The sequence below is a fragment of the Medicago sativa genome, chromosome 5 (genome assembly GCF_051527215.1).
Source record: "Medicago sativa cultivar Bolivia chromosome 5, Bolivia_mono, whole genome shotgun sequence".
NCBI lineage: Eukaryota > Viridiplantae > Streptophyta > Magnoliopsida > Fabales > Fabaceae > Medicago > Medicago sativa.
The window spans coordinates 10,914,467-10,940,293 of record NC_140753.1 but is presented as its reverse complement, the minus strand read 5'-3'; the positions used below and the strand labels follow the sequence as shown (position 1 = coordinate 10,940,293).

The following is a 25,827-nucleotide window of genomic DNA, read 5'->3' as shown; positions in this document are numbered from 1 at the left end:
GTCTAATGTACTTGGCAAGGGAGGAATAAATTGTTGGAAAATTGCAATATTTATTTGGTGAAACTTTCGGGGTTTATGAAGGTTTGAAGTATGTGTGGAATTTCGGTGTGAGGTGGTTAAGCTGCAAGTTTATTCCTTGGTGGTGTTTAATGTTTACTTAATTCAACGAAGATGTCGTTTGCTCGAAATGGATTGAAAAGTGAAGGCAAACAATTGAGAGGATGTTTTTACTAATATTGTAATTTGGGCTCTCAATCGATTATTTACGAGTTGTGTTCGGCTCAAATTACATGTTTATTGTTAGCTTAAACGAGGGGTTTCACCACTCGTTTGATTTCGTTGTAGTTCTTTTTCTTTGGGATAAGGAAGAAAAACATGATTTGTCCTTAGTATTCAAAGTGAAAATTTTAACATAAATTGAGATGCGAAACAATATATTGCAGCCAGCCATTGCAAAATATAAAATAAATTAAGGAATACAATACTTAACACAATCTTTTCAAATTTGCTTGAATGAAAATGGAATAGGTGACCATATCACAAATGTTTGAAAAATGTTATTATCTCAATCGTGATAGAGCTCATAATAACACACCTAAGCTTATTGAGTGCAAAGATTTTCAAACCCCATATACTCATGATTTTCCAACTTCACAATCATGTTCTCTATTCCTACTCCACCTGTGATACACAAAAGAAAGAAAAAATACCTCAAATAATTATATTTCAAAGTAACAAAAATAATAAAACAGAATGTTATACATTTCCAATTAAAAATCATAGAAAGTACCTAAACTGATTGCACTTATGAAGATGGTCGATGCTAGTATGAAGATAATAATTGATGCACGACCAAGGATTGCAATTATCCTTCTCACCACATGCTGGCCAGCAAATGCAGCTATGGTTGCAACCAAAACAAAGTATGAAGCTGCAACAAAGTGTCAAAATAAAATATCAATAGCCAATAGTAACAAGTTTTACAATTGTTGATGTCAAATTAACATCAAGAGGAGTGTTATAGACACCTTTTTTTTTTTTTTTTTTTTTTAACATTATCTCTTATTAGGTAAAACGCATCTGGGTCTCGCACTTTGAAAACATATCTTATGTAAAGTGATGAAACTCATGAATTTTTACCTAATAAGAAAATGAGTGCTAGAAAGAGAGTGTTACTAACATTTCTCTTAGTCACAAATAATTAGAAAACTACTTACCATAAGGTACGGGGAAGCGATCTAAATAGTAATATTGGACTACTGACATGGAGGATGAAAAAAGCATGGAAAATGTTGATGTAGCACTTGCTACCTGCAGCAGAGAACAAATTTGTTATTAGTTATTAGAATTTGAATTTTGACTTAACTCAACCCCAAAAGCTAAAGCTCTATGAGGTGATAATTATCCTTAATAAATTTTGAAAGTTTTGAAATAAAAGTTTAAATATATAATGAAAATTGATCTAAAATGAGAAATTTTAAAGTTTTGGATCGAATTTGTAGTTTCAAAAAGTTGAAGGCTAATCTTTAAATTTTTAAAATTTAAGGAGCAATTTGCAAATTATGAAAAAATAATTAAGGGCTACTTTACAGATTTAAAAATACAGGGACCAATTTGAAAAAAAGGAAAGATAAATTTAGACTAATGTGTAATTTTTGAAACTTGTAGCAACCAATTTGTGATTAACATTTTACAGAGTAGAAGAAATTTCGAATCCTAAATTTATAGGTGGTATTTAAAACCCCTTAAAATTAGTGTTGACAATTTTTTTGTTTAAGTTCATTCGTTGTAAAAAAAGTCATTAAGTTTATCATCGAGACGATGAAATATTAAAATTTACACTAAAGAAGTTTGAATTACTATCTAAAACTACATTATTTCGTAAAATTCTCTAATCCGAACACACAAGAGATATGAAGAGTGTACCTGCGGAGGAATTCCCATTTCTAGAAACAGTGGCCCCAAAATGAAGCCACCTCCTAGACCAAGCAACCCTCCAACCATACCAGCCATTACTCCACATAAACAATATAGCAATATTTGATAAATCTTCCAATTTTTAACTTCCTTTCCCTTTGATTTAATCACTCTTGTTCCTTTGTATATGCATACAGCTTCAAAAACTGTAACAGAGATAGCAATAGGAACCTAGAATTGGAAAATCATATGCCATTAGATAATTCAAAAACTAATTAAACATGTGCTTGGTAAGGATATTCAAATATGTTAGAAATTACTTTACCTGCAAGAAATTAAGAATCCAATACTCAATGGAGCAAGTCTTAGTGTATGTCTGCATAGTAACACATAAAAGGCATATATAAAAAATTTAAAAAATGGAAAATTCAAACATTGAATGATTAATTGATTATAATGAACCGAACAATCAGGCTAAGTGGTTAATGAGCTCCACCTAAAACGAATTGTTAAGGCAAACCTGAGTTCGATTTCTAGATTGAACAATTTTTTGTCAGACTTTATTTACTTTTCAACTGAACTTCGGATTATAAGGACCCCTTTCCCCAAAGAATCGAAAGGTTAATACATTTTTTTTTTATTATAGTGTAATATATTACCTTAACAATCTGAACAATTAGAAAGGCCACCCAAACATAGACAAGAAGTGATAATTCTTTCCAATAAATGTTCTTTAGCAAAGGCACCTGCATGGATAAGTGATACATTTTAATAGTTGATAAAGCAAGATAAATTAGTAATAAAATATTAAAATTGATTTTGAAAAACTGTTGCCATTACCACTTCATCTTGTATTTCACCTGGACCCTTTGGTAGGGGCTTGTAGTCTTCTGCATAAGCATCTCAAATAATTGTTATAACTTGAAGCAATACAGTTCTAAGTTCCAACAATAAATATTGGAGATGTTTTCTATAATATACCGATGTGTATCAAAGAATTTATTTACCGGCTTACAACTTATTTTAGCTTATATTATAACAAATATGTCAACATTCGAGACAACTTATGAAAATATCTTATGACACGTCTATAAATTGTTTTTCATGTATAAGTTACGATGTATATGAATCCTTTCACTCTATTTTCCTAAGGTGTTTTTAATTTGCTTATAAGGACTTACCACCAGTTTTTGGTTCTTCTTCCAACTGCTTGGCTGCTTCCTGCATGTCAAAGTAGCTTTCTCATCACCAGAGGATGAAGGAATGAGACTCAACTTCAAAAAATTTAGGTGTCTAAGGTAAATTTACCTTTTTCAACATTGTTTCCTTTTTCCATGTATTTATGCCTTTGAATAATGCTTTTGTTGATGTACCTATAACCAATTAATTATTTCATGTTAACAAACCAACACAATAATAGATAAGCCAAACCATAATAGGTTATCACTTCATCTACAACATCGTTGATCTAGATCGACTGCAGGCACTGCAAGTCGAGCCGTTAGATAAAAGATCAAACAGTTTGTGTTTCAACTTTTAAAATCTGATTTACAATACAACTTAAAATCGTAAGTATCTGATCTTGAACATATGACCGAGAATAAAACTCCAGGAAATTTTAACAGCACGCTATTCATTTTCGATCATTTTTTTTCTTTTAGAATTAAGGTTCGGCCTAACTCAATTAGCTCACAACCGTCAAACACTTGTAACTACTAATTTGGCGATATCACTGGTCGGCGTGGAATCTCAACATTAATATTACCTATGAATAAGATGATGAGTAAAACTGTGACCATCCAATCAGCAAACATGACATTACAAACAACTCCAATACTTATTCCAAGCATCAGCATAGGCTGGAAAAGCAAAGCCAAATCGTAATCTATAAGTGGCATGTCTAGTGTTGGGTTTCTAAGCCTCATATTGTAGTAAACAGTTGATAATGCTGCACCCATAATCATACCTGCAATTATCAAATCAAAGATATATATGATTATTAATCAAGAATATAAGCAGGACTAACGCAATTAGTTGGTGAGCAGCGTCAGTGTGAGTGTTGTAAATTCTGGAGTATCGAGTTCAGATTCCTACCGATAAAAAAGCATAATAATAATATACACACAAACACACTTACACTTGGAAATGGCTGTAGAAGACTTGGGATCAAAGCCAATGATCAAAGCAAGCATAGGGACAAAAATTCCACCACCTCCTACACCTCCAACACTTCCCAAAGCTGCTCCCAAGAATCCAACGATTGATCCCACTATAATTTTCCAATCAAATTTCATTTCCTGCTCAGCCAGCCAGTAAATATAATGCATTTCAGATATATATACTATAAAAAGAAATACCAATTAACCAAAACACATAATATGAAAATTAATGCATAATATTATGAACTCACAGGCCAAACAGGTTCATAAGAAGACTTTCCACTTTCCCATAAGAAATCAACCATTGCTTTTAGAAATCCTTTCGTTTGTTTCTCAACAAACTTTGCCGGTTCTTTTTCTTTCAAAACTCTTTCAGCTAAACTGACATTGCAGATCACAACAAGGATACACATGATCAGCCATGTTGCTGCAGTAACCAAAGATTTTGTTGCCATGTGTGGAATGTGAGAAACTAGGGATGGAAATCTAGGATAAATGTTATGATGATTTAAGAACAATGTTGTATTCCACTTTCCTCAACTTTTTTTTTTATTGTTTTTATTTGCTTCTACGAAGTATATAGTCGAGGAAGGAAATCATGAAACTGAGAAGTGCATTTCTAACCTACATCTTGTTTTTATATAACTCTTAGCAAATAATAACAAATGCACACTTCTTAATCAATCCATCTCCACTATTAAGATAGCATATAAGGTTAGTAACACATTCTTTAACACACATATTGGTTAAAATATGGCCTCTAATATGGTCGTGGTCCCAATGGTGGACCTCATGAAATGACTTGCTACAACAGGTTTTGTTTGTGTTGTTACCAGTTTACAATGATAATAAAAAAGTTGGATTAACTTGCTATACCAAGTTAACCTCAAATGTCCACCTTTAAACTCGTTTCATTAAACCACATTAATTTGTGAGATCAATTTGAATTTCAACCAAAATAAGATGTTGTGATGTTGACACTCTTCCAATTCAAATTTGGCTTCTACTCTCAAAATCCATAGCAAGGAATGGCACCTCCAACTGCACAACATTATCTTTTTTTTAGGGGAATTGCACAAAATTTATAAACATTAGTATCAATTTTCACACCATTTCTTATCGAATATACACGAGACCGGCAACATTTTTTTTTGTCATGAAATGACAAACCACCTAAAACTCACATATACAAACTGCAATATTCTAGGTTTGAATCTAAGTAAAGACATTCAACCTAACAATATCGACATTGTCAATTGAGCTGTGTCTTATTTACTAAAATAAATGTTTTTCTTACAAAACTATCAACAATGACGTTATTTCCTATAGAAAAAGAATATATTTATTTTCTAAATGAAATAGTATTAGATTAATTTAAGGGTGCTAATTAGTCTCTTATAACCACAATTATTGCTTCAAATGCTGTTTCAAAGCTTTATTTTTGTTTTAACATAGTATCCATTTCAGATGTTTCCTACTGGTGTTTGCATGTACTTCTAACCGTTACTTATAAGAAACTCATGGCTAGTGTCAAGAAAAAGCCAACGGTTCTGGAGGAAGTTTCATGGAAGAAGCATTTTGCATTTTTATGGCAATGTCGTCGTTTACACTATTTTGGAATGATGGAATCTGGTAAGGATATGAAATGCAACTATATACTCCTACATCCCTTAAAATAGAGTGACTCATTAGTAAAAGTAAAATTGTGTATTAATTTCCTTTTTCAAAGAAATATTAATTATTTTTTCAATTATATCATTTAACGACTATTATTTGCATCACTCTCAAGTTATATATTATTAAAGATAAATATTTAATGTCAATGTTTTATATACACACGAACTTTATAATCGAGGTGGGAAGCTTCATGGTAATTGCATTTGTTTCTGTCTTTTCTCCATCTCAAATTTTAGGAAAGTTTCATGCTGCATGTACTTTTTTTCTCCCCTTCTTTATTTGGATTTGTGCAAAATGAATCTTTCTGTAAGCTGTGTATGTTTGCATTTTATTTAAGTCATTTTCACAAGTGAAAGTTCCTCAAATTAACAAAAAAAAAAAAAAAAAACTACTCAAGTATTAATAAAAAATAAAGTAACCATTTTTTACTGTTGATTGGATATAAGTTAGCAATGAAACAAAAATTTACTTTGCTGTTCAAAAATAAATCATTAAATCAAAAACCAAGTAGTTAATCAGCATTGCGGATTCAAGTTTTAGTTAATAACGAAAATATCCTCTTCAATAAAGTTGTACATTCTTTAACTAAGGCATGACATATCGTTAAATTATACTACATTTTTTTTTTATATGAATCATACATCAAACTCAACATAAAATGCGCAAAGATATAGGAAAAAAATATTCAACAATGATACATGTACACTCCTTATTTTCAAACATTAATTCAACACTTCATTTTCTCTCTATCTCTCTCTTCCTATCATATCATCAACCTATCAAATGACTCCCTCTACCTCTATGGGTGTCCACCAAACATTTTTCAAGAAAATACCCTAACTTCAAGACCTTTTTCACTAGTGAAAGAAACACAAAATACGTATAGAAAGAAACTTGATTCAATAATACAGAGTAGTTAATCATGTCTATGCACTCCATTCCAAGGTATGCCTATGAATATCTGAGCACACATGTATAATCATTATTACATTACATAATAACCAATGAACAAATTAAAGAAACAAGTCACGTTGGCATAAACTTACACCTCAAATACACCCCGAAACAGAGCCTCAAACTCAAATTCTCCACAGAATGATATATTACTTCCCATCACAAGGAAACAATAAACATCAAACAAAAGCAACCCCTTTGAATTTTTGTCCCTCTAATCCCTTCCACATGTATGATTCACAGCTTAAGGCAATTGTTGTGGAGACTTCAGTTTTGGTGGAGTTTGGCCCATCTCGCCACTACTGGAGAAGCTGCTGGTGTTAGATTCATGGCTGGAAAACACCGTCTTTCTGATCTTCGGCATATCACTGTTGTACTGCACTGTGTCATACTCGCTACCAGATGAGGTATTAACAGTGGCGTGCCCTGGCTTAATTCCCTCCTTCAAGTCATCCAGTGAGACATCTCCTTCCAATGTTCTTACAATCTACATATGAAGTCATAAACAAAAATTTAGGAAGAACTTACACTATATGTCATACTAGCATGTAGACAGGCACTGATGGATGTGTCCGTAGTATTTAAGCTTGAAGTTATTGACGGAATTCTATCATTTGGCATTGTTATTTATATTTAAATTTAAATTACTATATTTTTAATCCCATTTTGAATCAGAATTATTTTAGAATTTGATTTACTATGATTGATTTAAGGATTAGATAAGATTTGATCATAAGTTAAAATTAAGATTAGATCATATATTATTTGATTTTAATTTGATCATAAGTTAAATTAAGATTTTATTTAAAAATTAAATTAATATTAGATCAAATATTAATTGATTAGGTAAAGAAGGATAAAATTGTAAATAAAAGAGTTTAAATGAAAGGTAAAATTGGAAGAACAAAGTTAGACAAAATTTTGATATTTCCTTTATATACAGGTATAGATGTATAAATATTTATGCAAGTGTTTGAAAGAGCTTGTGATAATAGTGGATGATAAGTCGATAAACTACTTTTAACTTACTTTTCCATGCTCAGTTAACAGAGAAATAAATTATGTAAAATTTATATGTAGAGTTTCACTTCATTCTCATTTTAATTATTAATAACATCTTGCATCACCTATACCATAAGTGCTTAATACATAAACGCTTAATTAAATAGGCATAAGCATGAAATTAAATTATGTATCTTAAACATTGACGTTGATTGATAAGACTTGGTCTTTATATGAATCATACGTTAATAAGCCTTGATTAATAAGCATATGCATTCAGTATATATTTGGTTCCTTGCGGGAGGGACACAAGAGTTGGAGTGATAAAGAAGTCACAGTTTGAACTTTGAGTCCCTCCATTAACATATCAGGTAAACTATTAATATTTGCTCTTTAAAAATATACATACCTGACTCATTTTAGAACGCTTCCTGGCAGAGTGACGAATGCTAGCAGCAGCGCAAGCTGCCATTCTTGCGAGTTCTTGAGGATCATAGTTTCCTTCCAAAAATGGATCCACCAACTCGCTAAAGTTTCCATCCTCCTCGAGTCCACGAGTCAATAGTGGTCGAGCCTGCTCATATCACAGTTAAGTAATTCCCAAAAATTAATTGAGAAAAAGAAGTCATAAGATAAGTGATAGACTTAAAATCAAATACCAACCCAGTCGACTAAGCTATCGTCCATGGTAATTGTGGCATCCACAGGTCGCTTCCCAGTTATAAGTTCCAATAGCATGACCCCAAATGAGAAAACGTCAGACTTCTCTGTCAATTTTCCACTTGATGCATATTCAGGGGCTAGATACCTAAGTTAACATGAAAAAAAATACATATTAATTGGTATATATGAAGCAAACCATATTATACATATATAAGTTTACACAATTAATAACAAAAAAAGTGGAAAAAACAAAAATTACCCGAAAGTTCCCATTACACGAGTTGATACGTGAGTATTATTATCAGATGTCAACTTAGCCAATCCAAAATCAGCAACCTACATTTCAAAATGCAATTAATAAGTAATAAAACTTCTTTAACATGAAGGGTAAAAATTAAATAGTTGAGATAGATAAAAATAAATAAGTAAATAGGAAGAACCTTTGCTTCAAAGCTATCATCAATAAGGACATTTGCAGCTTTTATATCACGATGGATAATGCGTGGATGACCTGAATGCATATACAAATATATATAATGAGAGAAGAAATAAATATAAATATAAAGACAGAGATTATATTAATTAAGGGAAGCAAGAATCTCACAATCCTCATGAAGATAAGCAAGCCCTTTAGCAGAACCAATTGCAATCCTCATTCTCGTTGGCCAATCCATGGTAGGACGACCCTTTCCGTGGAGATGATACTCCAATGTGTTATTGGAAATAAATTCATAGACCAACATTCTTTGGCCACCAGAAATACAATATCCAACAAGTGAAACAAGATGGCGATGATGAACACGACTAATGATGTCAATCTCAGCTTGGAACTCCCGTTCTCCTTGTCCGCTACCCGATTTTAAACTCTTGACAGCTATTTCCTTTCCACTCGGCAACACACCCTTATGGACATAGCCAAAACCACCTTGTCCTATCAAATTTGAATCAATGAATCCGTCGGTTGCAGCTGCCAATTCCTCATAAGTGAATGTGCCTTTAAGCCCTAAAGCAAGGCTTGGTGAGGGAGGAGGAAGAGGTGGTGGTCCGCCTGAATAATTCGAGCTCATGTCTGTACTGTTCATTCCCATAGGAGGAGGTGGTGGTGCACCCCATCCACCACCACCACCACCACCACCATTTGGACCCATTCCATTTTGAACCCTAACAACATGTTCCCCATGCGGATCTCCATAGTAATTTGAGTGATGCCCACTAGTGTAATAGTTACTTTTCCCTGCATTATATATTGAAATGTTAAAAGTAGAAGAGAGAAAAGGGATATTAGTGATACAAATTAACTTCTATTAGAAAGAAAAAAAAAATTGAGCGTGTATTATAATTTATAAATTCAATGGTAAGAGTTTGACTTGTAATCTCAAGGGGCATAGTTCAAGTCTCCCAAGGGAGGTTGCGAAATGGCAGTGCCACTTCAATTAATAATAAATATATACAACACCTATATATAAAGAAAAAGGGCATTACGAAGGTTATGATTTTGGCACCTTTTCCAGGAGGTGGACGTTCTCCATAATAGTACATTTCCTTTCTTTTCTTCTTCCTGCAGCAGACAAAGCAAGCGATGACCAAAATGATAAGAGCAACTGCCACCCCAATCACTACTCCAACTATTGCCTTAGTGGCATCATCATTGTTATTGTTATTGTTATTGTTGTTGTGATTACCATTTGAGTGTCCGGTTGGTGGTAATTTGTGTGGAGGTGATTGTGAATTTCCGGATCTATTGGCGGCTGGTGGAGGACGTCCCGCTACCGGAGTTGGTGAATTTCCGGATCCATTGGGGGATGGTGGGGATGGTTTGTTTGATGTAGGTGGTGGAGGAGAAGGTTGTGATTGTGAAGGTGGCGGCGGTGGCGGTGGCGGTGATTCTGAAGGAGATGGTTGGGAATCTGAAGGCGGTGATGGTGGTGGTGATTGTGGTGACTCTTCTGGTGGAGAATCTGAAGGCGTCGAAGAAGAGTTATCAGCATCAGGAGGGGAAGACATTGTTCCTATTCCTTTATTTTCTTCTCACAAATACATGTATGAATAAGATCCTTTAGGGTTCCGGCCAAAAGTTCTATGTCCAGAATGAACACGCCGCCGGAAACACCGCTTTTGATCAATGGTTGGGACCCCTGAAAATAAAAACATATGCATGTAAATGCATGTTATGGTAAACATCAAGTGTCAAATAAAGGGGCATGCATTTGCAATCAACCTACGTACTAAACTTAAAACATAAAATCTAAATACCAAGTTACTAATCTTCTATGATACTTTTTTTATTAAGATCATCAAGTTCATCATCATTAGTATACATTCTCCCCACCTTCTATGAAGGGTTGAAGAAGATGTCCAATGATTGAGAAATTTGGTAATTTCTTCTTAGATGTTGGTAATTAAGTGTTTGTTTTGATGTTGTAAAGGAAATTGAAAGCAAGAGAAATGTTTTTTTAATTTATTTTTTGATTGATGATGAATGGAGAAAAGATACCTGAGATGACGGATAACAGGGGTTCTCAACAAAAAGAAAAGGAAAACATGGTCAGACTAAAAAGTACGTAATACCAAAGGAACCAATTGTTGTCTTTCCTCAATGATCTCCTACAAAGGAGGACCTCTATCTTTCTCAATCAATGCCTTTGTTTCTGCCACCTTTTACTTCGTTTTAGTTTGTTATAGTTTTTACCATTTTTTGACAGGATATAATTAGATCATCTATTGTTTGGCCATAGTTTACTACAAGTTAAATTATTCTAGCACACAACACATATTACCTGAAATAGGAATACCAACCAAAACTTACACACAAATTTTAGCTAAAAATAACACATTAAAAACTTCATTTAAAAGGCTTTATTTTCAATGAGATGAAATATAATTCTGTACTGGTTTTTCACAAGAACAGCTCATTTTGTCTAATAATTTCTGGAAACTTACATGATTATACACAATAATTCTTAATTTAAAAACAAAAGATGATAATGAATCGAGCTAAAATCAAATATCACACAATCTCGTGCATAGCTAGGTAAATATAGTTTATGCCAATTCTTTATCATATTATATAGAAATGAATGGAGCGTACAGAAAGAGTTATGAAGTACAATTTGAAATAATTTAAACTATTATGTAAATAGTATATTGATAGCAAACCCTAATAGGAATGAAAGATAAACTTGATGTCTAACAACTACAAACAAGAAATTAGTTTAACAACTCTATTTTCACCCACTAGGAGTTCTATGTTTGAAAAACTAAGACACTCCATGTTTCCAAATCAGTGTTGTTAAATAGAGGCCAAGATGCCGCAATGGTGGAATGCTGCGGCGGATTTTTTGACAACAGACATATGGATTTTGTTAAGGGATGTCTGCCATTCGGCGCCATAAGCCGCAATAGCATGTTTGATATGGCGACGGATTTTTGGCATTCCACCATAAACAACAATGTTTCAAAAGCGACCTTTTTGCTAGTCATAAGTTTACCAAAATAAAAGAGTGCTACTACAATTCAAATTGCAATATAAACATAAAGATGTTGAGTTTGGTGAACTCAAAAGGGGCCAACTGATAATTAGTGACACAATGAGTAGAAAAGGAAGTTCAGTGTGTTACTTAAGTCATGAATGAGACCCTCCCACCTAAACTAATGGATTGGTCTTTTAGATTGAGTTCTCCTCGTTGAGAGCTTAAGCCATGATGAGGCGACATGTCGCGCTAAACTGGGGATTTGCTTCCCCCAAAATGCCAAAATTTGTCTTTTAATTAATTATCAATCAACCCCATCCCATCATTGCATAATTGTCATTGACATTGTAACCCATAGGCATGCATCATGCAAGAGCGAAAATGCAAATAAACTTGTACATACATACCATGGCGGGATGAGCATGCAGTGGAATCGGGGTTAGTTGGATAGGGAGGTTGAGAACCCCTTGCTTGGTAAACAGCGAAAACTCCTTCATCTGTTGCCAATAATATTCGTTGGGGTTTGTGACTTGTGTGCGACTCGTTGAGCTGGTGAAGAAAATTTAGAGTAAAAACAAAATATATATTTAATGTTTTTTCTTTTTTTTTTTTTAAAAAATCGTATTACATAGAATCATTTAATCCTTCGTCCTAAATTATAATTCACTTTGATAATTTCACAGTTATTAGATTAGATAATATAATTGATTTTTGTATGAAAAATTATAAATTATTTCATAAAATTACTTTTTATTAATTATATGATAAAGATAAATTAAAAGAATTGAAAGGAAAATAAACTCTAATGTGTTATTTTATTGTAAAATGATTTATAATTTAAAACAATTTATTTTATAAATCAACTTATAATTTAGAACGGCGGAGGCATTTTTTTTTGTTTTTTGTTTTTTATAGTTTTCAATATGAAAATAACGAATGTCTTGAAACAACAAAAAATTAAACATCATTTTCCCTCAAAAAAAAAAAATTAAACATCATTTGTTGGTGGATGCGGCTTGGAGAAAAGTGTTAATCATCTTTTTCTAAGTTGTAAGTGTTAATCAAATTCCTCGTCTAGTTGGTTTATAACAACCTTGTCTCTTCTGAACCATCGGAATCTTGCAACTTATGCCCTCATTGCTTTTTATTTTATTTAAGGAATCCTTTCAACATTGCATTAGAGACCGCATAACCTCAACTCATTTATGGCACGCTTTGTGCTTCACCTCTGTTTTGTTTTTCTCCGATCTTGATGTGCTCACCTGACTCAAAAAAGGTCTCACTTCTGATAATGCCAACATCTTCGCCGTTGGGGTGTGGCTGTGTTGGAAAAATCGAAACTATAGTTGTTTTTCTAATACTACGACCCCCAACATATCGACTGATCTCACTTAAACTGATGAATCAATGAATCATGCTAAAACCATTGAATGTGATCTCAATTAAATTGGACATACCACAAATTAAAACTAATGTAGACACAGAATAAATTTCCATTTACCATCACAACATTTTACACACAAAATATGTTAATCACTCTATATAATAACAACAAGAGGCAGTGGAAAATGATAGTACTAAGATACATGCATGGAGCAACCACGTCCACAAGTGCGCAATGATAGAACAGTAGTGGCTCATATCACATTATCCTAATGAAAATTTAAGGAAAAACAGAAAATCTATCCAAAACACTGATCAGCAGGGAGAGGACCAGGAATGTAACCTTGTTGAAAATACTGCAAACCAAAAACAACAACAATAGCAACCAATGCCAAATATGACAACCCTTCAACAGCACCTAATAACCCAAAAGGACCATTAGGAAGACCAGAACCAGTTTTATTTTTGGTATATAAAGACCAAGCAACAATTCCCACAACTACAAGATAACTTACACCTTCTAATGCACCAATTGATCCACCTGGTCCTGGTGGAAGACCACAACCAGTTGTTTTGAGAGTGTAGAGAGACCAACCTATAACAGGAATTGAGATTAACCCACCTGCTATTGCTGCTATCTCTGTTGGGCTGGTGTTAGTGTCGCTTCCTTCCTTTGCCATGTTTGTTATCTTGAGTTTGAGTCTCACATGATGAGATTTTTGCTTTCTAAGTGGTTTTTTTGAATGGTTTGTGAATGTCTTTGGTGTTGATATTGGGGAGAATAGTAAGATCTTTGAGGCTTCCATGGTTAGAGAACTTGCTATGAGAGTGAGAGCTTTTGAGAGTGTGCTTTGAGAGGTGGTGGTTGTCGTTTTACAGTGAGGATAAGATATTCGCAAATAGATAATTTTAGAATAAATAATTGATTTATATTTGGTGTATATTTTGTAAGAAATTGAATTTTACAAAGTTATATTATAGTTTTAAATGTCAATGTTATAGTCAAGTCAATTATCAATTGATGTGCTAAGAGACACGGGAAGAGTTCAAACTCTAGATACTAACATAAAGTGTCCAAGAATAATAAGAATAATTTATGCTATTGTTTATGTACCCCAAGTATGATTGATAAAAAGTTGTAGCAACATTTGATGTATTGAGCCGTGAGTACAAATTTCCAATTCTCTACTTTTCAACACTTGTGTATGTTTGTTTCGTCGCTAGACTCTTGAGATAAAAAATGTATTGCTAATTTTAAACTCAATTTGGGCATCAAAATGTGGTTAAATCCTACTCCAAATAATTAGTCCCTGCATATAATGCAGAGTAAAATAACATAATGAATTACTTTTTAAAACTAAAAGTTTTTTCACAATTGAATGAAGAGTAACTTTTGCCTTGTGTAAAATAGGTTATTTTTTGACACAATCTAAAATACACTTTAAAAACTTAAACATACAGATCAAAAGTGAAATGTTTTATTTACCGTTAATTCTGCAAACTTGCACTCATAATTACAAATGTGAAAGACATGCAAAAACCAAATATGACTAAACTAATTTCAGAAAAATAAAAAAAATAAAACAATGTTCCAACATTCAGAACAAATCTTCCTTAAAAAAAAAAAGTACATTCAGAACAAATCTATCTACCTTGAGTTGAATAATGAAATCCAATGCAATATGAAACAAGTTAGTGTTACGTAAAAATTCCAGCAGTCAACAAAATTCACACCCAAGAAACAAGCCAAATGACACAATACATATATACAATAGTATACTCCTTAAGAAACCTACTGATTTCATTTATCTGAGTGATGTTAGTAACATACAAGGAATTCATTTCAGTATTCTGGAAAACCAGGCATTGTCTTAGACGATTGCAAGTGTCGAATATTTGGAGGAGCAGATGAAGGAGGAGCCGAAAGCGACCTCATAACAGAGCTTGAACTTGAAGCAGGAGGACTGTAAAGTTGGTTGGAGTTTAGAGAACTACCGATACCAGCACCATTTGTGACCTCTACCATGGGTTCAGGTTGTTGGTGGTTGCGCTGCAACCCATCAATATCCATTGAATCTAAAACATTCGGATTTTGATGATTTTGGGTCGCACTGGGAAGTTGGGATTGCCAAAACGTTGACTGCTGAATAGCCGATGATTGGCTTGCACGAGCATTACTTTTACCTTCGGCCTCATTAGGTTTGTTTGGTTTAAATTCCGGCAAATTTTCTGAATCCAAAGAAGAAGTAACCTCTATAGCATCAACCTTAGTTGTTGAAGAACGTCCAGAAGCAATTAAGGTTGTGGGAAATGCCCGCTCCGGAGGAACAGCTGGGGTGTAATTAGAGGGAAGTAAATCATCCCAATTCTCCAGTAATTCTTTATACACTTTACGGAGAGTGACTTCAGTTAGACCAGTTACTTTGCAAATTTCGGCCTGGGTTTTGCGTTTGTCTTCTAGTTGGCAAGCCAAATATATGGCGGCAGCTGAGATGCTAATTGGATTCCTGCGAGTGCAGAAGCATTTGTTGATCACAACGTCTCCTATGTGAGTAGCCAGTTCCTGAAATGCAATGTAGGAGCCATTCTCAGACTTTTGTATTTGTAATATAAAGGAACAGAGTAAAAGAAAGCACCCTAAGAAAAGTTATTTTAGGGAGAATATATTGCAAATTCACTACCACAAAGTGATCATTGGACATCCAGCCAGCCAGGTCTAACTGATTGTCCATTACACAACCCTTTGGTTGAGAAAAGAACAAAGACAGCAATAGAAAATTCAGAACCTTGTAAAAGCAGAGCAGATATGCGGTGCCCCAATAGAAAAATCATAGAGAAGTGTTTATACAAAATCTATTACTAATTGTATCATGGCATGATTCACAGATTCTGTTTTTACTTTATGGACACATTGCAACCGTTTCAAGATTTTCAAACAAAATAAGGTTAACTCTAGAAGTCACATTTTGGTGCAATTCCAGGTACCTGAGCAGATTTATTGAGCTGAAGAAGGGTGCAAAATCTTGGCATATGAACTGATATAGAATTGCTGTTAATAGGTTGACTTAGCTGCAAAGCTTCTCCCAGTATCTTGATGTATTTCCCGATTTCCTTTTGTGCCACATTGGCGGCAATTGAAATTTCCTGTCATTTCACAAGAGTTACAAATACGGTAGTCAATATCGAGATTTTACTTGGGATCACAAAGGGGAGAAAAGCCTGTAAATTTTGGGATCCTAACATGAATTGTAAGATCCAAAGTATTATCAATAGCAAATTGTGGAAATCAGCAGAATGCCAAAAATCTGCTATATGAAATAGCAGATAGTGGTGCGGGCAAATAACAGAAGCCGCATAGCAATTGAAATAAGACAATTATACTAAAAAAAAAAAAATGCTGAATATAAATAATAGAGGAAATGAAGGCAGAGCATAGGTTATATAAATCATTGGATTGTAATTAGTGTATATATAAATCCATACATGTGCATAAAAAAGAAGAAAAAAAAATCCATCACAAAAAACACTTCAGCAAACTGAAATTCAAAATCCTTAAGGTCATACACAACTCATAATTAAGAACTTAAGCTAAAGTAGTAACAAACAAGTACAACAACTGTAAAACTAAGCAGCGATAAATAGGTAAATAGAAAGGCAGATATGCATGTCAGAGAGAACACCAAGTAGGAGAAGAGAAAAGGGAGAGTGTGTAAGATAAAGGAAATGCGTGCAACAGAGGAGGCTTAGAATCAAGAGAGAGATGCATGAGAAGGGAGACAGCAAGGAGAAATATGTTTGGTTGAATGAATGCTCATAATTCGGCAAGGGATTCCATTTTCATAGACAAAAATAAGCTTTTTAGTAACTGGGTCGCAAAACCTAATCCAAGAAACCGAGTGGTGATCGAGCCCTAGGATTGCCGAAAAATTGTCCAATATTAACGATTCTACGTGCAGACACTGTGATCCAACTAAATCACTTACAAGACTGAGATATGGATTGCAAGGGGCTACAAAGATCATAAAATAATATGATCTTATTAGTAAATAAGATCACAATTTTGAAAGCCATTTGCAATATTAGACTATTAGAAACGATCCATGATATGGTAATGGTATTTTACTATTTTTATAAACTACGCGCAGATTTAGTTTCAAATGCTGCTCGTCTACATAGTTGGGGTAGATGATACTTCATAAATCCCTAGAAGTGGACCACAGAAGAATGAGTTCACATTTATTCTATGAAGCACCAATGCTTACATCATATCAAATACATTCCTCTTTGTCAAAAAAAAATTAAATACATTCCTCGTATCTAATGCCGATACTTTGGATGCTTCCCTGATACTTATTATAGGTATCCAATTCAGCTTTTAACAAAAAAAAGTTGCCCAGTCCTGATGTTTAAAGATAAGTTCAATGTGGCTTGCCTAAGATCTAAACACACTACTCTTTGAATCCTTTGGCTTGAGAGTTACAAGTTCAACTCACAACTCTTCATCTTTTGCGCTCTACTCAAGTGTTAATGTGAACACAGCATTTTCATTTCAATCAATCACATTTATCATCTTTAGGTTGTTTACATATTCGTAGCTTTAAAGTTTGCTGCATATTTTCCTAACGAAAATCACATACTAGCTAATATGTTCGGCTTAATTCTACAAGCTAGACAGGTGTTTATGAAAACAGCTTATAACTTATATGATAAATGTTTATGCTATATGCGTTTAATTAAGCTATTTATCCTAAGTTTAACCAATTGAAAGGAGGAAAAAAAAGGTTAGAATATAACCTGAAGGGTTCTAGGTTCTTGAGCTTCACGAATAGCCTGAACAAGAGCAGCAGTAGCAAGAGCTTCAACACTCCGATTTCTCAAACAAGTAGCAGAACAACAATCCCTAAACAACTGAAAAGCATGATCAGAAATATCACAATCCAATCCAAGTATCGACGAAACATCTATAATCTGCATATAAGCCCTAAGATTATCAACAACAACACTCGATGAAGAATTCGTAGAAGATGATTCAAGAGTACGTTCAAGTTCCGCAAGGTATCCCGAAAAGGAGAGGGAAGATTGAAGGTAAAGCGGGCTGGGCTCTAAGGACCATGTTGAGAAAGCGGTTATGAAGCCCGTGGGCTCGAATGGGTCTTCTTCTTCGTTGGTTTCGGTGTTGGTTTGGGTGAGAGTGGGGGGAGGGAGATCTGGTGTGACGAGACATAGGGGATTATCTTGGGCGCGCAGGTGGAAGATGTGGTGAGGATGGGATTGTCTTTCTTCTACGACGCGGCCGCATGATGTGCATTCTGTGATTGATTTTCCGGTGGTTGTTGTTGTGCAACGGCCTTGCGCCGCTGAACAGTATGGGCACTTCATTTTTTTTCTTTTGTTTCTCTGTACTTGTGTTCTCAATGGTGTTTGTTAAACTCTACTTAAAATGCTGAAAAGTCAATACATACTTCTTAGGCAAAATTATGTCCATATCTTTTTATTCATTTTATGTCGATGAATAAACTAGTTTAACGGTTTATTTGATGCTATTAATCATTAGTTATAAGTTCCTCCTATGCTATAAAATAGTTTATGAATTACACTATACATTGTATTTATTACCAAATAGAGTCTTAAAAAAGAGGTGGAGAAGGAGATAAATGAACTTAACATGTCTAAATGCGTGTTTGGTAGTGCGGCACGTCAAGAGGAATCGCAGCAAAGAACAACGTTAATGTAGAAGCTACTATTTATAGTTTCTAACTTTTCACATCGATATCACTTCAGGACGCGAAATTGAAGCTCCAACTGCCGATCCAAACAAGTGTTAAGTGAGTTTTTTCAAATATTAAAATGTTGCGCGTGCAAACATAGTGTGACATAAGTGATAGATACTTGGATCTCTTAACCATTTGATCCATTGTTTGATTCAGTGCGTATGGAAAAACATTTGTTGGAAGAGGACACTATTTTAAATGGATCTCGACACTTTGAGAGGATTAGTCTCCGCAATTGTATGTAGAAAATACCTTTAGTTTACTTAAAAAAAATGTTGTGCGTGTTTTTTTTAATGGAACTTGGCAGAAATAAGCTAGTAGTGAAACAGTGTAACACAAAGGATCAATTTAGTCAAATAAAAAGTTAAAAAACTAAATCGGGGAAATCATCAAACCTAAAGAACCACAAACATGGTGTTTGATTAAAGGACTTCAAATTTTTCTTCTAGAGTTATAATATTGTTGCATTCTCGTAGTTTGATTCAAATTAAAAAAACCTCTAGTTTAGTACATACTTTTTTTTAGACCTCTAGTTTAGTAGACTCTATATAATTAAAACTCTATATAAACTATGGTATATATGTTTGATTTTATTCCTTAAAAAAAATGTTTGATTTTTATTCATAAGGTTCTATATGGGGTTTGGAGGAGAAGAGATGACATTTATTTATATATGTAAACCACACATAAATTCAATTTATACACCCAATAAAATATTTGTTTACCAAATAATAATTAAAATATAATTAAATAAACTTGTGCATTTAGCATAGTTGGATGTGCCTACAAGAACATATAGTCAGTTGAATTTGTACGACAACAAACGTGGTTTTAATTTACTACTGCTTTTGAACTTGACTGCAAAATTTGAAAGAACCACAACCTATTAAAATACATAATCATCTTGCTTATGGAAGCATGAAAATCTGAGTAGGGCTTTGCCCACCACTGTTTCTTCGCAATCTTTTGATAGCACTTCCAAGCACAAGCCAGACCCTTGACTGCTCCTAGAGTGGTCTTTAAGCACGCCGCATCGCTTCTTTTCCTTTGTCAGCTTGCTTAAGGCTTTTACTAAATTCCTGTGCTCTCTGAAATATGATGCAGTAAATACATCAGGCCATAATATATACTCTAGTATGAACATATTTGAATTTAAGACTGAGCTAAGGCTTCTTCGCATATGTTACTGGCAATATATTTGTCAACCAACTCGTTTTTTTCACATAAGAAAAACATGTTGAATATATAAACCCTTCAAATAATTGAGCTTAGAAAATGTTGATCAGATTATATAAATAAACTATCATGATATGCAAGCTACCTACATTTCTTTTTTGACAAAAAAGCTACTCTACATTTAAAACTACTATTGCCTCTCTACTTTCGCTAAATTCCCTTGAGAGTCAAGTGATTATCTTTTAATCTAAATTAACTGAGAATGGCACAAAATTGAAAGACTAATTAAAACAACAGGAATGCAAATGTGAAGAGGCTCAGATGCGGCACCCGGCAACACTAGGTCTAGGACCAATAACATCTCTTTCTACTTTTTGACAGTTGTCCCTTAAAATGTTTCCAAAATGATGACAAAGTGGACACATGCTTGATGAGTGACATTAGACATCATCATCAAAAACTTAATTTTAAAATGAATGTTTGAATAGAGGACTCAGGTGTCCCAGTTTATTTTTCTTGAAGACTAGATGTTTAGTTTTGTTTTCTAAGGGACCAAACTGGTTCCCAGGTTTTTTTCTCAAGGAGCAGAATATATTTTCACTTCAATGAAGTAAATCAGCCAATACAAAAATGCCAAGTTTAGAAACTATTCTCAAGGACCAGAATAGGTCTTGAACACCAGTTCTCCAAGGTCCTTCAATAACGTCCAGGACGAAGAAAGGCGTTTCAGGAAGAAGATGCAATCTAGGAATTTAAAGGAACAATTTTTTTATTTTTATTTTTAATAAAGGGAACAAAATGTCAGTCTGTAGTCATTGTCAGGTCCCTTAAAATCATTGACATAAACATAAAATGTTGAATAACATTACACATCAGCACAAAAAATCAATTTTAGATGGAGGTTGGGAGAGGGACTAAATGTCCTAGTTTATTTGTTGCGAGGACTAAAAGTTGAGCCTTTTTTAGGGACCAAACTAGAACCTGTATTTTCTTCCTCAGTGACCATAATGGATCTTCACCAATTATTATTTAACTTTTAAAGACCTCCTAACCACACTATTTCTGCATTATCGGTTCAACAATCTACCAGACAGACAGCTTTGCTTCATTCAAGTATATACAGTGTAGAGCACAACAATAACAAATCCATACTTATGACTTGACATGACTAAATTTTTTATCCATCTAATTCGTCACAAGTTTGATTATGAACTGTTAGCTTCGTCTTGGATCAATTAAAGGATAGAACCTTAAAAGTATAGTTAGAGAGGGTAGTTCGTAAGTTGAATTTCCTGTACTAAATAGAGGAAACCTTCTAATTCTTGTTCACTTAAGTTCAATTATGACCTTAGCATCTTGGATCAATTAAAGGACACTCTGGGATTCTCTTCTTCTTTCCTTGAATCTTTGGGTGATTGTAGCCACCAGGAACTTCCAGTTAAACTATCAAATATGAAGAACATTGCAACAGGGCCTTTTATCTAACTAACAATATCTATAACTAACGAGAATCTGTCAACATGTGACAATTTCTTTTAACAAAACATAATTTTCAACCATCTTCCTAAAAGTTTATGCAAATTGGATCCTCTCTGTTTGCTGACACAGCCATTATTTCTACCATGTAATTGAGTCGTGTCATCACGAGTTAGTAAAGGTGACAAGTCAAACAAGAGAACCAACAGTGTAAGTAAATAGACAAAAAAGGAAAAAGTTTATAAGTGTGTGTAGGCAACTAATCTCCAATTCAACTTTAAAAGTGATGTGGATGCATAAAGAGGGACACCTTTCAAAGAAAACAAGATCTCAGTTTGAGCATAACTCAAAGCAAACAAGATCTCAGTTTGAGCATAATAGAGTAAATTGACAAACAGAGTTGTCAACACCTTGTAATGTAAACTGATTTCAAACTGATCTGACCGTATTATGCAAACAACAAAGATATTTAGTACAAAAAACTTGTACCAAAAAACATACAAATTGTAAACCAACGAATCTCGGGAAGCATGACAAAAAAAATGAGCGATATAAAGTAAAAGATATTTTCCTACATAAGTCTCACAGGCGAATTTATATGAGTTTCGTTTCAAACTGTTTATATACATAATTGCATGAGACTTCTTACCCAGGAAATGCTTTAAATAATGCTATGATAAGTTATCCCCAACCAAACAACCCCATTTGCAAATTGCAAACATAGAATTAAACGCTTTGACAGATACCACATTCAAAATAAAACCAATCAACAAGACTCAGGTTGGATTAGCTTCTAGTTTATGAAAGCTTCTCAATTAAAATATGTTTGTTTCTTTGTTTAAAAAAATAAATAAATCTTTATATGTTTATAGGTGTTTATGGAGAAGCCAAACGAAACAACATTTAAAAAATAAAAACACAGACTAATTTCAACTAATACGGAAAACTTTTGTTTAACAAACTCATAATGTTAATTACAAAAACAAAAATCTTTTAATATTTATTTTTTGTCAAGTCTTTTTGTGGAGAAATTTAACTCATGTTTGGATAAAAGACTTAATTGAACGCTTATGGCATAAGCACTGTTATATAAGTGTGCTTGCGTAAAAGCTATTTTTAGAACAAAAGATAAATTAAAGTGGTTTCATAAGCTATCTCAGAGAGCTTACGAAAATAAGCTGAAAACAGCTTACAAACATTTCCATAAGCTCTCTCAAAGAGTCTCACAAGTAGTTAGTTATGTCAGTGGATAAGCTCGTATAACCCAATCCAAACAGGACCATTGAGTTTGATCAGCAATATGAACTTGTCTTTTTTAAAAAGTTGTAGACTTTAAACAAAATAGTGATCCAAATTTCTAGTGCAATATTATGAAGTTGAAACATTGAAGCAATATTCCAGACCAATAACAAATTAACAATGAGTTCCGAGCTTCATCATTTCAAGTAAGTATGAAAACAGTAATATAACATTAACTAACAAAACCATGGATCGAGAAAGGAAAACGAACCGTGGATTGGATAGGAGGTGGATCATAATTAACAGAACGCACAGACATCTTAGCGATCTCAGTAATAGCATCATCTCTAACACCAGGAACATCACTTGTCAATTCTTCATAAGCAGCCTCAAAAGCCTCTTGCCAAAACCTCGGCAACCTGATCCTACGGCTGTTGGTGTACACATCCCACATATGCCTCACCACTTTCTCCCTCTCCTCCATTTCCTACACACACAAATTACATCTAACATCATAAATATTTAAGTAATATCTTGGATCAAAATCTAGAATGTTACATTTAAATATGAATGAGATTAAAGGAAAATGGAACTTACGAGAACATCGAGATCGTCGTGAATCGGAGTATCGAGGTCACTGGATAAGGTATTAAGATTACCAGACCAACGAAGAGAAACGGTACCAGTAAACATGGACCAAAAAGCGAGAAGCAAAATCGCAGCTAATGCCCAAAATTTGTACCTTCCTTTCCCAAACAAACCTGAATCCATGTTTTCCTTTTTGTTAATCGCCGCCGTCGTCGTTGGAAGCCCATCGTCATCCTTCATTTCCGATCTAATAATCTACAATAATCGACGTGCGTGTTTCAATTCTTCTTCTTCACACACAATCAATCAAAATAAAAGATTATAGATAATGTGAATGAATCTAATCTATTATTATTGTTGTGGTAGATGAACAGGTTTTAATTTCATCGTTTTTCCGATCCGATTGTGTAAATGAAGGAATGTGAATGTGAATGTGAGACACCACCGGCACCGCGTTATTGATTTATTATCAGATACAAGACACTCTGCTGTGATGCAAAATGAAGATGGTGAAATGACGGATTTGGTGTTTGTGGGGTATTGCCTATTTAATATTTTTACTTGACTTTGGTCTAATATTATGTGGCATTATCGTCACCGTCAATTATGCTTGACTATTTGTTGTGTTTTTTTGTGTATGCTCAAATCTATTGTTTGAGCCAACCGACACTCAACGACACCGTTTTCGATGCCTTTTAGAATAAATGATTGGGAAAAATCGTCTACTTATGTGCATAGTAGTGATGCGATACAAAGAAAGATGTAAATAGAAAATTAGACGTTGATTGAAGGTAAAAAAATTAAATGTGTCTAAATATTATAAGTACTCCATTCAAAATAAAATATAAATAAAAACTTTAGTTTTTTTTTTAAAACAAAATAAAAATACTAGTTGTAAAGTTAATGTATATAAACTAAATTTTAAGCACAACATCAAATTTTCAACTTATTCAACTACAAGTAGATTTCCTAAAAAAATGGAAAAATATAGATAAACACCCTTTTTCCTATACCACTCTCGTCCACACTTTATGTGGGAGGGTATTTTGGTGATGTGCAAGTGCAACAAATGGTATGTGGTTATTTTGGACCCACATTGCCACATGTTGCATTTATGTATGGGGTTTAAGAGGTGTATGCCACGTAAGTGTGTCTATGTATAAGCACTCGTAAACAAAAACTACAAATAGATGAAGTACTTTTTTTTTTTAATACATTGGCTTAAAAAACTTATTGATACAAGCAAGTTAACTTAATTTAGTGTGTGTCATATTGATACCCTCAATTGATTTCGTAAAGTTTGTTTTGATCAAAAGTGTTTAAATGTGGAGTGATTTATGTCTGCAATTATTTATATAAAAATGATTGAGTAATAAACTCGAGTATAAAAATCACTTATACAAACAAAAACTTTAATTTATAGCTTCAATCTACTTTAAAACAATGTAAAATGTCAATCAATTTTGACTCATCTAAAAGTGGAATCAAAGTTGCACTTAGTAACTTGTTACTAAATAGGTCATTTATTTAATTTTCATGTCAAGTTTTTTTTTTTTTTTTTACCAAAACAAATTTAATTGATGTAATTAATCGGTTAGAATTCAATACATGGAGGGGAAATATAGAAACAACAATGCTATATTTTCTGAGGAAAAAAATTCACGAATTGGTTGCGAAACACCATTCAACTAGTTAAATTTGTTCCTTTTCATAAATCACGAGAGGTCTTGTTTTAATTATTTTTGGTTAAGAAGCGGTCTCTCAAATAAATGTCAAATCCAAAGGATATTGTAATGTCACTCGAAAAACCTTCACGATGCAAGGTTTTGCTATGATAAACATTTTCGTATAGAAAATATGGTGTCTAGCTCAAGAAATTATCATCCATGTAAAGATATGAGCAAACCATATTTAAATGTCGTTTAACAAAAAATTAACCTCAAAGTCAGAAAAAGAAGACATACAAGATAAAATATTAGAAATTAAGGTAGTACTAAATTTTGAAACACCAGTTGATAATGGACGACTTCCACTAGGACTTGTGAGACACATTCAAAAAGCAGATTGTCGTATCCCCTTTGGCTCACCAACTGAACTGTCGCGAGTAAAGTTGCAGCTTCACCTTCAATTATAGACATTCGAGCATGTTTCCACCTCGTTTGGGCAACTACGAAATTTCTTCTACTATCACGAACAAAGAGTGTTGCACTTGTGATGCCTGCACGATCATGGAATCATGCGTTGACATTGCACTTTATCCACACTTGTCTCAGTTTCTCTCATCTAGCCTTATACAATTTGTTCTTGTTACTATTGTTCCGGGTCTATAGTTAATTCACAGTATCCCAGTCC

The 25,827-nt window shown here is 33.6% G+C and overlaps 5 protein-coding genes across 8 annotated transcripts; all 5 read right to left on the bottom strand.

Annotated features, from left to right (window-relative positions):
* Positions 1 to 450: 450 nt before the first annotated feature.
* On the bottom strand, positions 451 to 4,682 carry LOC146919958 (sulfite exporter TauE/SafE family protein 3-like). Of its 2 annotated transcripts, none has more exons than XM_085713342.1 (12): positions 4,328 to 4,682; positions 4,055 to 4,214; positions 3,683 to 3,883; positions 3,226 to 3,290; positions 3,099 to 3,138; positions 2,758 to 2,807; positions 2,577 to 2,663; positions 2,243 to 2,293; positions 1,927 to 2,148; positions 1,218 to 1,311; positions 791 to 931; positions 451 to 681 (listed from the first exon to the last, which is right to left on the bottom strand). In XM_085713342.1, exons 1-12 carry the CDS (start codon positions 4,529 to 4,531, stop codon positions 602 to 604), a joined length of 1,395 nt encoding a protein of 464 aa, XP_085569468.1. In that variant the 5' UTR covers positions 4,532 to 4,682; the 3' UTR covers positions 451 to 601. The 2 variants fall into 2 exon arrangements, with proteins under 2 accessions (XP_085569468.1, XP_085569469.1); XM_085713343.1 differs by having other exon boundaries at positions 2,758 to 2,804.
* A 1,952-nt stretch (positions 4,683 to 6,634) lies between these two features.
* LOC146919957 (proline-rich receptor-like protein kinase PERK15) lies at positions 6,635 to 12,391 on the bottom strand. Of its 3 annotated transcripts, none has more exons than XM_085713340.1 (8): positions 12,250 to 12,391; positions 9,875 to 10,507; positions 8,977 to 9,606; positions 8,813 to 8,883; positions 8,632 to 8,708; positions 8,373 to 8,517; positions 8,119 to 8,283; positions 6,635 to 7,194 (listed from the first exon to the last, which is right to left on the bottom strand). In XM_085713340.1, exons 2-8 carry the CDS (start codon positions 10,374 to 10,376, stop codon positions 6,952 to 6,954), a joined length of 1,833 nt encoding a protein of 610 aa, XP_085569466.1. In that variant the 5' UTR covers positions 10,377 to 10,507; positions 12,250 to 12,391; the 3' UTR covers positions 6,635 to 6,951. The 3 variants fall into 3 exon arrangements, with proteins under 3 accessions (XP_085569466.1, XP_085569464.1, XP_085569465.1); XM_085713338.1 differs by lacking the exon at positions 12,250 to 12,391 and adding an exon at positions 10,867 to 11,001; XM_085713339.1 differs by lacking the exon at positions 12,250 to 12,391 and adding an exon at positions 10,702 to 10,839.
* Positions 12,392 to 13,317: 926 nt separating this feature from the next.
* On the bottom strand, positions 13,318 to 14,031 carry LOC146919956 (anti-muellerian hormone type-2 receptor). Its single transcript, XM_085713344.1, has one exon. It carries the CDS (start codon positions 14,029 to 14,031, stop codon positions 13,525 to 13,527), a length of 507 nt encoding a protein of 168 aa, XP_085569470.1. The 3' UTR covers positions 13,318 to 13,524.
* Positions 13,318 to 18,632, bottom strand: PBRP (plant-specific TFIIB-related protein). The gene is made up of 3 exons (XM_085713341.1): positions 18,020 to 18,632; positions 16,211 to 16,369; positions 13,318 to 15,788 (listed from the first exon to the last, which is right to left on the bottom strand). The coding sequence occupies exons 1-3, from the start codon at positions 18,602 to 18,604 to the stop codon at positions 15,069 to 15,071; spliced, it is 1,464 nt and encodes a 487-aa protein (XP_085569467.1). The 5' UTR covers positions 18,605 to 18,632; the 3' UTR covers positions 13,318 to 15,068.
* Positions 18,633 to 19,712: 1,080 nt separating this feature from the next.
* LOC146919954 (uncharacterized) lies at positions 19,713 to 23,994 on the bottom strand. The gene is made up of 3 exons (XM_085713337.1): positions 23,485 to 23,994; positions 23,159 to 23,374; positions 19,713 to 20,084 (listed from the first exon to the last, which is right to left on the bottom strand). The coding sequence occupies exons 1-3, from the start codon at positions 23,713 to 23,715 to the stop codon at positions 20,016 to 20,018; spliced, it is 516 nt and encodes a 171-aa protein (XP_085569463.1). The 5' UTR covers positions 23,716 to 23,994; the 3' UTR covers positions 19,713 to 20,015.
* Positions 23,995 to 25,827: the final 1,833 nt, after the last annotated feature.